General features: G+C 51.1%; 4 protein-coding genes across 4 annotated transcripts; 3 read left to right on the forward strand and 1 right to left on the reverse strand.

Moving 5' to 3' along the window:
* The first annotated feature begins 1618 nt into the window (after positions 1–1618).
* Positions 1619–4123, forward strand: LOC117854826 (laccase-3). The gene is made up of 5 exons (XM_034737079.2): positions 1619–1839; positions 1963–2114; positions 2201–2445; positions 2576–2704; positions 2844–4123. Exons 1-5 carry the CDS (start codon positions 1747–1749, stop codon positions 3926–3928), a joined length of 1704 nt encoding a protein of 567 aa, XP_034592970.1. The 5' UTR covers positions 1619–1746; the 3' UTR covers positions 3929–4123.
* Positions 4124–5689: 1566 nt separating this feature from the next.
* On the reverse strand, positions 5690–6810 carry LOC117854829 (PRA1 family protein B2). Its single transcript, XM_034737083.2, has one exon. It carries the CDS (start codon positions 6695–6697, stop codon positions 6029–6031), a length of 669 nt encoding a protein of 222 aa, XP_034592974.1. The 5' UTR covers positions 6698–6810; the 3' UTR covers positions 5690–6028.
* A 469-nt stretch (positions 6811–7279) lies between these two features.
* On the forward strand, positions 7280–9844 carry LOC117854825 (exocyst complex component EXO70B1). Its single transcript, XM_034737078.2, has one exon. The coding sequence runs from the start codon at positions 7686–7688 to the stop codon at positions 9627–9629; it is 1944 nt and encodes a 647-aa protein (XP_034592969.1). The 5' UTR covers positions 7280–7685; the 3' UTR covers positions 9630–9844.
* A 130-nt stretch (positions 9845–9974) lies between these two features.
* LOC117854827 (exocyst complex component EXO70B1) lies at positions 9975–13017 on the forward strand. The gene is made up of 2 exons (XM_034737080.2): positions 9975–10969; positions 11041–13017. Exon 2 carries the CDS (start codon positions 11173–11175, stop codon positions 12769–12771), a length of 1599 nt encoding a protein of 532 aa, XP_034592971.1. The 5' UTR covers positions 9975–10969; positions 11041–11172; the 3' UTR covers positions 12772–13017.
* The last annotated feature ends 43 nt before the right edge of the window (positions 13018–13060 follow it).

A 13060-nucleotide genomic window follows, 5' to 3' on the forward strand; every position in this document is an offset into this window, starting at 1 on the left:
CACCTGCCGTTCCTAACCCCGGGAAGAGCCTCGCCGGACAGGTATTCTGACGCACCCCAGGGGTGGGCGTGGCCGCCGGAAAGGCCCCGGATTCGCCAGGTCGCCAGCCTACCTCATGGTTGGGTTGGTCATTGGTCAAGGACGGCGAAAATGCAGAGCTGGGGGTTGGAGAACACTGATTTCGGATGTTGTTTTTGTTCAGAGTTCAGTGTTCGTCTCCAATTGTCAACTGCTGAGGCAGACGCCAGCATTGTTTCCTCTGTTCGATCTTCTCGCAAATCCAGGAGAAGTGCATTCAGATTCAGTTCCAGGGACGCATTTCAGACTCCCAACTCTCAAACGATCAAACAGCACAACGCAACTTCATCAATGGCCAAATTCGTAAAAAAACATACTTATTTGTTTATGGATGGTAGAAGTAACGGTCTATTTTCATGACGGCTGATGATCTGCTGCAGCTGCAAGCGTAGCCTTAGCTTCCAAGGTTATCATAAAAAAACTGAAACGAGAAGCATGGCATTTAAAATTTATTAGATTGAACAATCGGGTCCGGTGCTGTTGTTTCTATCACAAGGTTGTTTTCCGAAGATTTGTTGGAACAAATATTGACACTTGCTGCAATATTGGCTACCAAATCCACCTCCTCGCTTCTAAAAGTCATTACAAAATGACTTTATAAACATACACCAGCAAAGGTCGACGCACCAGACTTATGCCGGCCAACGATAAACGATTCATTCATAGGGCAGGAAAACAATTCACAGTACTAGAAGAACGTCACGGTTGACTCCTAATCATTGTGCGTGTTTCGAAACCAAGTTGCTTTGCCCACAAGTTTCAGCAAAAACTATGATACGAAATTAAACGGCCATGCTTTTTTCGCCGTAGCCTGTAGCTAGAGCCAGCATATGATAGCGGCAGAATAACTAATCGATCGCCAGGGGGAGATGGTCAACAAACACTCCTCCTGGCCTCTCCACCGTTTGAAACCGAAGATGCGTAACAGGATGCGCAAGAGGAAATCACATCCCAATTAGAACTGAGCACGTACAGTAGTAGATCGCAGCCGGAAATTGAACTGCAGTACCTAATTTGCTTGAAATGGTTTGCTTCTTTGTTGGGGCCTTTTCTCCTGAACCTACTATTCCATGGACGCAAATGCTGGTGCCTTTTACAGACGGTTGAATGCTCGAATTGATCGAAGAAAGTCGTCTGAAGTCGACGCAGATGAAATAACAGAAGGAGCCGACAGCAGAAAGCTCGGCGGAAGCGCTGCTCCGGCAGAAGCGTGTGGGAGAAGAGCAGCCCTGTGTCCCGCGCGTGGAATCGCCGCGCCAAAGGGGGCAGGCCAGTGGGTGCACCAAACCATCTGCACACAGTTGAATGATCACACGGCGACGACACACGAGATCAGCTCGGAGCTGCAGGCGCTCGCGTTGCGATGGATCGGATGGCTGCAGCTGCAGGCAACGTTGTTTCCCCCATGCTGGGATTATTTTTCAAAAGTTCGAAACCTAATCGACCAACCACCCGACGCGGGAAAGGAACGGGACAAGCGCATGGAGCCGGCCTGCACGTTGCTAGCTTAGAACGCTATATATACCGTACGTGCTCGGTGGCGAAGCCTCTCATCGCCAACTCGGAAGCCTTCAGCCGAAAGCCACCAGCTATAGCCGCACCCGGCTCTCATCCATCGGTGCGCGGAAGACGACGTCCTCGACGTTGCGGCAACATTCGCTCGGCGCCATGGCATCGCCGCCGTCCCGGATGCTCATCCTCCTCTCGTGCCTCGCGCTTTCGCTGCTCGCCGGTGCCGAAGTGCACCACCATGAGTTCGTTGTACGTTATCTCTCGTTGTCTGCCGCATGCCATGGATGCATGTGGCACTCCTGTGTTTTAGTTCGCATTATTTGAAAATTTTCGTCTGATGTGTGTTTTGTTTGGGTTGTTGTCATCATCAAGGTCCAAGAGACGCCGGTGAAGAGGCTGTGCAAGACGCACAACATCATCACGGTGAACGGGCAGTTCCCGGGGCCGACGCTGGAGGTGAGGGAGGGTGACACGCTCGTCATCAACGTCGTCAACCGGGCGCAGTACGACGTCACCATCCACTGGTACGTAACTGTTCGATCTCTCGTCTCTCATCCACTATTTGAGATCTTGTGATCGACCAATACGCTCTGTTGTGATCTCTGGGCAGGCACGGCATCCGGCAGCTGAGGACGGGGTGGGCGGACGGGCCGGAGTTCGTGACGCAGTGCCCCATCAAGCCCGGCGGCAGTTACAAGTACCGGTTCACCATCGAGGGGCAGGAGGGCACGCTGTGGTGGCACGCGCACAGCTCCTGGCTCAGGGCCACCGTCTACGGCGCGCTCATCATCCGCCCCAGGGAGAACAAGACCTACCCCTTCGAAAAGCCCTCGCGCGAAGTCCCTGTCATCCTCGGTCTGCACCCTCTTCGTCTTCCTTGTTCTCTTGTTGTTTTTCGCGTCTGATCTGCCCAATGAGAATGCAACGGGTAGTATTTGGTAGTGATAGCTAGCTACTGAAACTCTTGACGGTGATGGATGGACAGGTGAGTGGTGGAACGCGAACCCTGTCGATGTCATCCGGGAGGCGCAGAGGACGGGCGGCGCACCCAACGTCTCCGACGCGTTCACCATCAACGGCCAGCCCGGTGACTTCTTGAAGTGCTCCGAGAAAGGTACTACATACCTGATCTCGATCACACCTGCTCGATCCCATCTTTGGGTGCATGATGACACGCAAAGCTTGCACGAAACACGACATGATCAAAACTCCTTTCGTAACGCGTCTTTGATAATCTGATCGGCGTCGAGCAGAGACCACCGCCATCCCGGTGAAGCCCGGCGAGACGGCGCTGCTGCGGTTCATCAACGCGGCCCTCAACCACGAGCTCTTCGTCACCATCGCGCAGCACAAGATGACGGTGGTCGCCGCGGACGCGTCCTACACCAAGCCCTTCACCACCTCGGTGCTCATGATCGCGCCGGGCCAGACCACCGACGTCCTCGTCACCATGGACCAGGCGCCCACCCGGTACTACGTCGCCGCGCGCGCCTACGTCTCCGGCCAGAACGTGGCCTTCGACAACACCACCACCACGGCCGTCATCGAGTACGACTGCGGCTGCGCCTCCGACTTCGGCCCCAAGATCCAGCCGGCGTTCCCGGCGCTCCCGGCCTTCAACGACACCGCCGCCGCCACCGCCTTCGCCGCCGGGATCAAGAGCCCCGACAGGGTCAAGGTCCACGAGAACGTCGACGAGTACCTCTTCTTCACCGTCGGCCTCGGCCTGTTCAACTGCAAGCCGGGCGAGCTGTGCGCCGGGCCCAACAACAACACCCGCTTCACGGCCAGCATGAACAATGTCTCCTTCGTCTTCCCCAAGAAGGACTCGCTCCTCCACGCGCACTACTACAAGGTCCCCGGCGTGTTCACCACCGACTTCCCGGCCTACCCGCCGGTGCAGTTCGACTACACGGCCAAGAACGTCAGCCAGGCGCTGTGGCAACCGGTGCCGGCGACCAAGCTGTACCCGCTCAGGTTCGGCTCCGTCGTGCAGCTCGTCCTGCAGGACACCAGCATCGTCACGCCGGAGAACCACCCCATTCACATCCACGGCTACGATTTCTTCATCCTCGCCGAGGGGTTCGGCAACTTCGACCCCAAGAAGGACGTCGAGAAGTTCAACTACGTCGACCCGCCGCAGCGGAACACCGTGGCGGTGCCGGTGAACGGCTGGGCGGTCATCCAGTTCGTCGCCGACAACCCCGGGGTGTGGCTCATGCATTGCCATCTGGACGTGCACATCAACTGGGGTCTGGCAATGGCGTTCCTCGTGGAGGATGGCTATGGCGAGCTGCAGTCACTGGAGCCGCCCCCAGTTGATCTTCCCATGTGCTAATGATCAGCAGAAGATACGGTGTTGAGGAATTGCTTGGAAGCTGGCCTGTTTTATGTTGTATATGTTAATTGTTACTTTTTGGGGGGCTATTTGTGATCTTAAATTCTAGGGGAGTTGATTTTCCAGCTTGTTTTGAACTTTTCCCCTGTAAATCTATGTAAGTTTCAATGACATTCTGCATATTATTTGAGAATACATTCCTTCTTTGTACCAATACGAAACAATAAGTGGAGATAAAAAAACAGCAAATTTAAATTCTGTTATCATCCAAGAAAGAGATCAATACTGGCGACTGCTACTATGAGGTATAAGAAAATTCAGCCAACCATTATTCCATACCTCTGAAGGACAATTTTAGATGGACGGATGACAACTAATATAACCCATGTGTTAGCAGAAAAATGCAGTTGATGCCGTCAGCTCAGATAAAATTAGAAGTAATAGTTCTAACAACTAAAAAAAATCTGACAGCGGTAGAGCAGAGAGCTCCAGCCTCCAGGTGTTGCTCAAACTCCCAACATATACAAGCCTCAATTGCAAATCGTAGCAATGGTCACGTGAGCTCCAGATGTTACTTATTAGTTATTACTAACATACAGGCCTCAATTGTAATCTCACCACCTGTACAGGTTCAGTAGTACTGACCCCAACTGAAAGCGATCATCAGGAGTCAAGCTGCCCTGCCACCAACTTTCTTTACCCATGAATTAGACATCACCCCTGATACAATCAGATCATGCAGTCCAATAGTCCATACACCATACACATGACTACTTCCAAACTACAAATTCCTTGAAAATGCAAGAAACAAGACCAAAATGTTATCTCCTCCCTGAACCACACTTTTTTTTTTTTTGAAAAGGAGCAGGAGCACTGCTAATTCATATAAGAAGAGTGAATGTTGCGGGTACAATCAATTGTAAGCTACATAGGTAAAACGAATACTCAAGCGTCTTATACATAAGAAACTAAAGAAACACTACCCCAAGTCGGGTTTCCCACAGGCCTGCTCCCTGAACCACACTATAGTCTATAGGTACTTAGGTAGGCAATTAAATAGTTTACTCCATGGTCCAATACTACATAAGCAATTGTGTCAAAAACTATTCTCAATTCCATTCCACATTTTCATTATAGCCAGGTGAATCACCACTGAAATCTTACCACACTTGATTCAGCATCAGTATCCAATTGTCTACAAGCAATCTTAAACAGACTTATAATGATTACACAGTCTATTGTGATGTAACACTAATGCAGTATATTTATGCAGCACTCTGCACTCAGGAGGACCATCCTTAGCCAGAAGAATGCTGCGAAACAATTTCAACATTATATGGCAGAAAATTTAAGGACATCCCACCAGTTTAAAATACATAGATAGATAGATTGACATGTATGCAAGCGAGAATTTTTGAAAAACATAAACCAAATGCTAATGTGGTGTCTAAGTAGATTGAACAATTTTATTATGAAGAACACGATAACTGCAGCTAAGCAAACTTCTGCAATTTTGATATTTCCGCAGTTATATACAAGTAGCACTCTTTAAGTTCCAGGCAGCAAATATGTACCTCAATAGCTTTAGGATTACAGGTCCACAGCTCACTCAATGCTTTATGCTAACTTTAATAGTTAGCTGGATGACTACCTTTGCCACAATTGTGTCTCATCTTCATATCCTACAACTCCCGCAACTTTTGTACAGTTGCGGAGAGTGACAAGCCTAACAAATAAACAAACAAACGCTGCAAGGAGAGCTAAAAGTAACTGGAGATCCAAAAAAATTTCCCATGATGTCCAAACAAATCAAAGAGCACCATAGATACATGTTAGCAATTTGATAATGCTCACTGTCACCACATCTGGTGAAATGTAAGAGAAGTACAGCTCTTGCAGATCTTTGCATAATTCGAGACACATATTAGAACAAAATCAGATCTGCATATCCATGGATACTCACAATTAAGTACTACCATAGGAACGAGAAGCTCTTTGCTGCGGCTACGGGGCCAGATTTTCTACCGATTTTCAGATCTTGACTTCAAATGAATTCCTCGAGCACAAAAACCCTACTGGATTTTACCCGTCGTGGACGCGTCAAACCCCAGATCCGGGCGACGCGAGGAAGGACAGCAGCCTGCTGGTGGTGTTGCCATTGGACGCAGCGCTGGGATCATCAAGGAAGAGGTCCTCCGGCATGCGGCAAGCGCCGTGCGCGGCGACGATGGCGCCCCCGACGAGCAGCCCGGAGATGATGAGCGAAGCCACGGAGGTGAGGAAGAAGGCGAGCACGGACGCGACGACGAGGCCGAGCAGCGTCTCGCGGTCGGTGAAGGTGCGGCCGAAGAGCACGACGGGCTGGTCGGAGGCCCGGAAGACGTAGAGGAAGCACCAGGCGCCGAGGATGCTGAGGAGGACAAGGAGGGAGAAGGGGTGCGCCAGGAGCGAGGCCGCGAGGGAGAAGGCGACCACGGCGGCGTAGTTGACTCGGAAGTAGCCGAGGTTGCGCCGCAGCCGCGAGGTGGCCTCGGAGAGGGAGTCCGGGCGGGAGAAGGCCGACCGGTCCAGCAGCTCCGTCCAGGGACGCCGGTCCGCGAGCGAGCGCCGCGCCGTGTCGGCCAGCCGGCCCACGAAGAGGCGGAAGGCCGGCGTGGCGAGCGCCGCGTCGGAGAGGACCGCGCCCGAGGGCGGCGCGGAGCCGCCGCCGGCCGCCGGGTTGGTCACGGGGAGCAAAGGCGCAGGCGTCGCAATCGCAGCGGAGGCCATGGCGCCTCGGAATCGATTTGGGATTGGCGGTTGGCTCGATCTCGATTACGGGAGGGGCGCTTTCCTTTATGCTTCAGCGGATTGGTGGTTCCATGCCCGTCACCACTATGCAGTGGGTGCGGGACTAACTCAGGACCCACTTGTCATTCTCTTCGTTCGCCTTGGAACATGGCTTTGCCACGAACGCACGATAAAACAGCCTGTCAAATCTCTGCTTGGGTGCGTTTAGTAGAATCCGCCAAAACAATCCGTGGGCCAAGACCTAACTTCGTACCGGGCCACATTGGCGTGGACCGGTAGGCCTTCTTGCTAGCCCGTATTGCTGTGCGCTTTCATGTGACTGGGCCACCCTGTGTGTTTCAAACATGTCTGGGCCTGCATAAAGTCGGAAATAGAGTCTACTGTAGTGCTTTCGCGTTAATCACGGGTCCCGCGCCGTCGTCGTCCATCGCTGCCTGCGACATGGCGCCGAAACCATAAATCCCATGCTGTGCCCCACCTGTCAGCGAGCATTTAAATCTCGCATCCGCTCCGCGAGCGCCGCTGTGCTGCATTTATGCTTTCCAGTTTCCCCACCCGCCGATCCGCCGCCGGTGTCCGGTCCGGTCCGGTCCGGTCCGCCTTTCTCCTCTCCCGAGGTCATCGGCTCACCGTAGTTTTACTGTCCTTTCAGTTTACCTCCGTCTCCAAGACTTCATCTGACCGTCCACGACACTAGTCCAGCCTCGCATCCACCGCTCGTCGCGAGTTACCGCACAGTCCTCTGCCCTGGGGTACGGTAAATTCGCTAACCTTCGTGGCAATTACTCCAGCGGCGCCGCCACTCCGGTTCAACTCAACCAGTGAGCGGCCATCCTTGTCGCTGTCCACCTCGGCACCACCGCACCCTTCCCCCCTCTCCGCCGCAGATTCTCAAACCCTAGCCGGCACCACACGCGATCGACGGAGGGGAGAGGCGCGTGGCGACCGGTTCCTCTCTCGGCGGTTGATGGCGGAGGACGGCGAGGAGAAGCTGCTCGCCACGGTGCAGCACATCGTCCAGACCCTGGGCCGCACCGACACCATGACGGAGGATATACTCAAGGTCTTCTCCAACTACGACGGCCGCCTCTCGCTCGACAAGCTCTACGCCACGCGCGCCGCGGCTGCGGCGGCCGCGGTCGGAGGGCCCGGGGAGCGCTCCGTCCCTGCCTCGCCGCCCATGCCGCCGCCGCCGGTGGCGCCGTCGGCCGCGGCGGGGATGCCGCCGGTGACGTCGCTGGAGCGGACCGTGCGCACGCTGGACCGGCAGATCTCGCAGTTCGTCGCGATGGATAGGCTCATATGGGCGGACTCGGCGGACGCGGACGCGTTCCTGGAGGCGGTGGACGACCTCATCGGCACCGTCCAGGAGCTCGACGCGGCCGGGACCAACCGCGGGCTGCTCGACCGCGCCGACGAGCTGCTGAGCCGGTGCATGGCCCGGCTGGAGGACGAGTTTCGGGCGCTCATCGAGCGCCCCGACGACGCGGCGCCTCAGGTGCCCGGTGGGTTCGGGTCTGATGAGAGCGAGGAGGAGGACTACGACGCGGATGACGGCTTCGGCGACGAGCCAATCCCAATCGCCAAGCCGGTCTCGGACTTCGACGTGGTCATCGATGCTCTCCCCCCGGGCTCGGTCTCCGACGTCCACCAGATTGCCCGGCGGATGGTGGACGCCGGCTTCGGCCGCGAGTGTGCCGAGGCATACGCGACCGCACGCCGTGGTTTCATCGACGAGAGCGTCGCTCGCCTCGGCATTCGCTCCCGAACAACCGAGGAGGTCCATTCCTTACCATGGGAGGAGCTCGAGTTCGACATTGCTCGCTGGATTCCGGCCTTCAAGATGGTGTTTCGGATCCTAATCCCCAGCGAGCGCCGCCTCTGCGACCGTGTCTTCGACGGCCTCGCCCCGTATGGCGACCTTGCGTTTGTTGCCGCCGTGCGCACCCAGGGGCTTCAGCTTATTTCATTCGGAGATGCAGTTGCTGCTGCCAGCCGCGCGCCAGAACGGCTCTTCCGTGTTATTGACATGTATGAAGCAGTCCGAGACCTCCTTCCTGACCTCGACCCTGTCTTCTCAGATCCCTACTCTGCAGCTCTTCGTGCTGAGGTCTCAGCTGTATGTAGCACCCTTGGCTCCTCAATCAAAGGTATATTCATGGAGCTGGAAAATCTTATCCGTCGTGACCCTGCCCGTGTTGCTGTGCCTGGTGGTGGCATACACCCAATCACTCGGTATGTCATGAACTATCTCCGTGCCGCATGTGGTTCACGGCAAACACTGGAAGAGGTGATGGAAGGTGACTTGGGTGCTGTCGGTGCAGCCGCTATTGCCGTCGATCCTGATCGCCCTACTTCGTCGCTAGCTGTGCACATAGCTTGGATCATGGATGTGCTTCACAAGAATTTGGAGACCAAATCGAAGATATATAGAGATCCACCACTTGCTTCCATATTCTTGATGAATAATGGGAAGTACATTATTCACAAGGTAAATGACAGTGAGCTTGGGATTTTGCTTGGTGATGAGTGGATGAAGCAGATGATGAGCAGGGTGCGCCGGTGGAGTATGGAATACCAGCGTGGGGCTTGGGCAAAGGTCATGTCAGTGCTGCAGACTGGAGGTTCTGGCGTTGGCAGTATCACTGCAAAGGCCATGCTTCAGAAAATGCAGATGTTTAACAGCTACTTGGAGGAGATTTGTGCGGTGCAGTCGGATTGGGTGATTGCAGATGAGCAGTTGCGAGCAGATGTTAAATCTGCAATAGTAGACTCTGTGATGCCTGCATATAGAGGCTTAATTGGGAGTTTGAGATCATCTCCTGAAGCTGCACGAGACTTGTTCATCAAGTACACCCCAGAGGATGTTCAGGCACGCATCCAACACCTCTTTGAAGGAGTGGCCAAGTGATTAGTTAATTATGTCATGTTGTGCTGCTATACCTTTGATTTTGTTGTCATAACTATTAAGCTCGATGATATCGTGCCATAGGGCTGGGATTTGTCTTAGATGAGGAAATATTGCCTTGTCCAGCTGTGTAAATTTGTAGGCGTTTCTGGTGTATCAACTGGTAATGGCTATCTAATTGCTATATTAATAGCTGCTCGGGCTTAATTTCTCCTTTAGCTTTGAGAAATCTGGTGTGCTGTGTGTATTTCAAATTACTTGCTTATCTTAGTATTTCATAATTTGTCAGTATATGTGAAGAAGTGATGAAGGCATAACACTATTTCAATATCAGTTCCACTGGGCTTTAGGTATTGTGATATTGGAGTGTATATCACAGCTTTTCAATGGTAGTGGTACTGGTAACTGGCTAACTGGCCTATTATAGAAAGGATCTCTAGCTCATCTGCTCTCTTCTCTATTATGGATTTTGCACCAAGAAATCATCCATTCATGATTCTTAACACTTCAATTTCATTCATTCCATTTGTGAAATAGATTAGATTCTCATCATAAAGTTGTAAAAGAAATGTGTTGTCTGTTATGGATTAATCCACAATAAGGAATTTCGTTACTTTGGTCTACTATTGAGATTCATTTTTGGTAGCACATATGGAAGAAGATTAGAAAACGTTACTTGAACACATCAGGCATTTTGCACAACTATCTGTACACAAGTACATACCTGCAAAATTTCAACAATGCAATGACAGTTGACATAACTGAAAGATGGTAACAGTGCACAAAATATCTGAGTATGTCTGTGTATATGCACTACTTATTTTATTTGGTCATTCTAACTATGTATCAGTTTGGTCTTGGATTTTTGCACATACACGCCACATGACACAGCCCATCCTTGAATCTTGTCATAGATTTGGACTGTGCATCAATGTAGTAAGTTTGCTCTATTTTTTTCACGCGTACTTTTTTCATCGTTTCTCAAAGTCTGCCTTTGAGTTTTCAACTTCTTGATGTACTGGTTGAAAGAATAGTCAAAAGAATACAACTGCCACGAAATGCCACTTTGCGGTTGTGTCGTTGGATGTTGCTATCCTGAGGTAAGCTCGTTCTGACTTGTGACCCACTGACCCTCCAACAACATGAATAGAAGTAATGCTATGGTTTTGTCCACATGCAGACCCATTGCACCTCGTACAGAAGTGGTGGTCCCAATGTGATTTTGCATCATTTGAAATATCAGAAACTCATTTCCATGGGGATAAAAAGGTGTACCTAGGTGTGGTGCTAGGAAGACAAAAAAAAGTTTTGCATCCTCATTTTCCGAATTCACCTTCTGTGAGGTACGTTTTGCGCATTTCTTTCATGATTTGGGTCTGAACTATGCAGTGTTTGAACTGGTCCATTTTGCCAGCTGGAGATGATTGGACTGGGTTGCTCCATCCTGTTCTATGGCTTGAACTGAGGACTCATGAGGTTCACATATTGAAATTTATAGATCTCTATAGACCTAAGGAGTGGCTGCTTTGTAACATTGGCGAACGGAATGAAGGATACTCTGCAAGCACTTGATGACCTGATTTCCCAGTTTCTGAGCTTAAATCGGTCCCTCTGGTCCAGTTCTGATGATGCTAATGCCTTCTTAGAAGCTGTGGATGAACTAACTTCCACCATCCATGGCCTTGAGAACACCTCAGAGGATCATGTGCTCCTTGAGAGCTTTGACCTCCTTCTGGAGCGTTGTTCTATGAGGCTTAAAGATGAGTTCCAGCACCTGATTGCTACATCTGGCTTCGATGACAACCATGGTGACCACAATATCAAGAAAAGCCAGGATGTAGATGACAGCCACACCTTTGTAGCACTACCGATTAGAGACTTTGGTATCATTGTTGATGCCTTACCAGAGGGTGTATCCACTGAGGCAAATCGAATTGCAAGAAGGATGATTGCTGCTGGTTTTGGTGATATATGCGTTGAGACCTATGCTTCTGCACGCCGCAACTTCATTGATGAGAGCATTGCTCGTCTTGGCGTTCATGCTAAATTGGCAGAAAGGTTCAAGTCAGCATCATGGGAGGAGCTTGAGACTCAGATCATGCGCTGGATCCCTGCAATCCGAGTTGTGTTCCACATCTTAATCCCAAGTGAGCGCAATCTTTGCAATTGCATTTTCGATGGGTTTACATCTTACAGTGACCTTGCCTTTGCCACTGCATGCAAACCATTTCTTCAGCTCTTGTCCTTTGCCAACTTTATTGCTGCTGCTGGACAGAACCCGGAGAGTCTTTTCCGCATTGTTGACATGTATGATGCTTTAACGTGTATCCTTCCTGTCCTTGATGAAACCTTTGATCATGAGATAGCTGCTCTTCGTGAATGCCTTGGATTGTCAATTAAGGGCATATTTGTGGCTCTAGAAAAACTGATACGAGGTGATTCAAGTGAGTCTGCACCACCAGATGGTGGAGTTCATCCAATAACAAGGTATGTAATGAACTACCTTATGGCAGCATGTGCATCTCGCCATACTTTGGAAGAAGTGATGCATTTGGAGTTTGGTTGTGCTGAAACATGTCCGATCAACCCTGACCGCCCAACATCATCGCTGGCGGTCTGCTTTGCTTGGATTGTGGACGTGCTCATAAAGAATCTTGAGTCAAAATCCAGGATTTATGGTCATGTTCCACTCAGCCGTGTCTTCCTGATTAACAGTGGGATCTATATAATCAAGAAAGTCAATGGTTGCGAGCTTAAGGTCTTGCTCGGCGAGGATTGGATGAGGGTAATATCTGCAAAGGTCCACCAATGGGTGTTGGAGTACCGTCGGGCTACCTGGGGGAGGGCCATCATGATACTTGAGACGGACAGAAGGTCTGGCAGCAGTTCCAGTGTTGTGGTAGAGAAGCTGAACCACTTCCATGACTTTGTGCAAGCGATTTGCCAGGTGCAGTCACGGTGGGTACTGGTGGAGAAGCAGCAAGCAATGGATTTGAGCACTATGGTGGAGGAGCTGGTTATACCAGTCTACAGGGATACAATTGAGATGTTAAATGCAACAGAGGCTGTAGGGGCTTCATATGTGCGACCTGAGGATGTGAAGTTGCAGATTCAGCATTTGTTCAAAGCAATGGCCAAGTTATAGAGTGGCTTTAGTTCTGGCTGCCGCTTGCGTATTTGTGTTTAATTTCTCAGGAGAGTGATGTAATTTATGTTTTTATGTCTCAGTCTCCTCTATTATTTTCACATTTGTATGTTACAGTGGCTGATGTTTTGCTAACTAGAGTCATGTGAACTCCTGTAGCAACTGGGTCTTTTATGCTAGCACAGTGCTATTGTCAGTTACGTACTATAATTCAATAACTGTACAGAAGTTCAGTTTGCTACTAAACTTGCACTGTATGTGATCAAACGTCAACGATGATTGATATGTG

Source organism: Setaria viridis, chromosome 5 (genome assembly GCF_005286985.2).
Source record: "Setaria viridis chromosome 5, Setaria_viridis_v4.0, whole genome shotgun sequence".
NCBI classification, from domain to species: Eukaryota; Viridiplantae; Streptophyta; class Magnoliopsida; order Poales; family Poaceae; genus Setaria; species Setaria viridis.

Coding starts and splice junctions, on each gene's coding strand:
- LOC117854825 (XM_034737078.2), top strand. CDS start 7,686: ATGGCGGAGGACGGCGAGGAGAAGCTGCTCGCCACGGTGCAGCACATC.
- LOC117854827 (XM_034737080.2), top strand. CDS start 11,173: ATGAAGGATACTCTGCAAGCACTTGATGACCTGATTTCCCAGTTTCTG.
- LOC117854826 (XM_034737079.2), top strand. CDS start 1,747: ATGGCATCGCCGCCGTCCCGGATGCTCATCCTCCTCTCGTGCCTCGCG. Junction 2,446..2,575: donor CGAAGTCCCTGTCATCCTCG/GTCTGCACCCTC, acceptor ATGGATGGACAG/GTGAGTGGTGGAACGCGAAC. Junction 2,705..2,843: donor CTTGAAGTGCTCCGAGAAAG/GTACTACATACC, acceptor GGCGTCGAGCAG/AGACCACCGCCATCCCGGTG.
- LOC117854829 (XM_034737083.2), bottom strand. CDS start 6,697: ATGGCCTCCGCTGCGATTGCGACGCCTGCGCCTTTGCTCCCCGTGACC.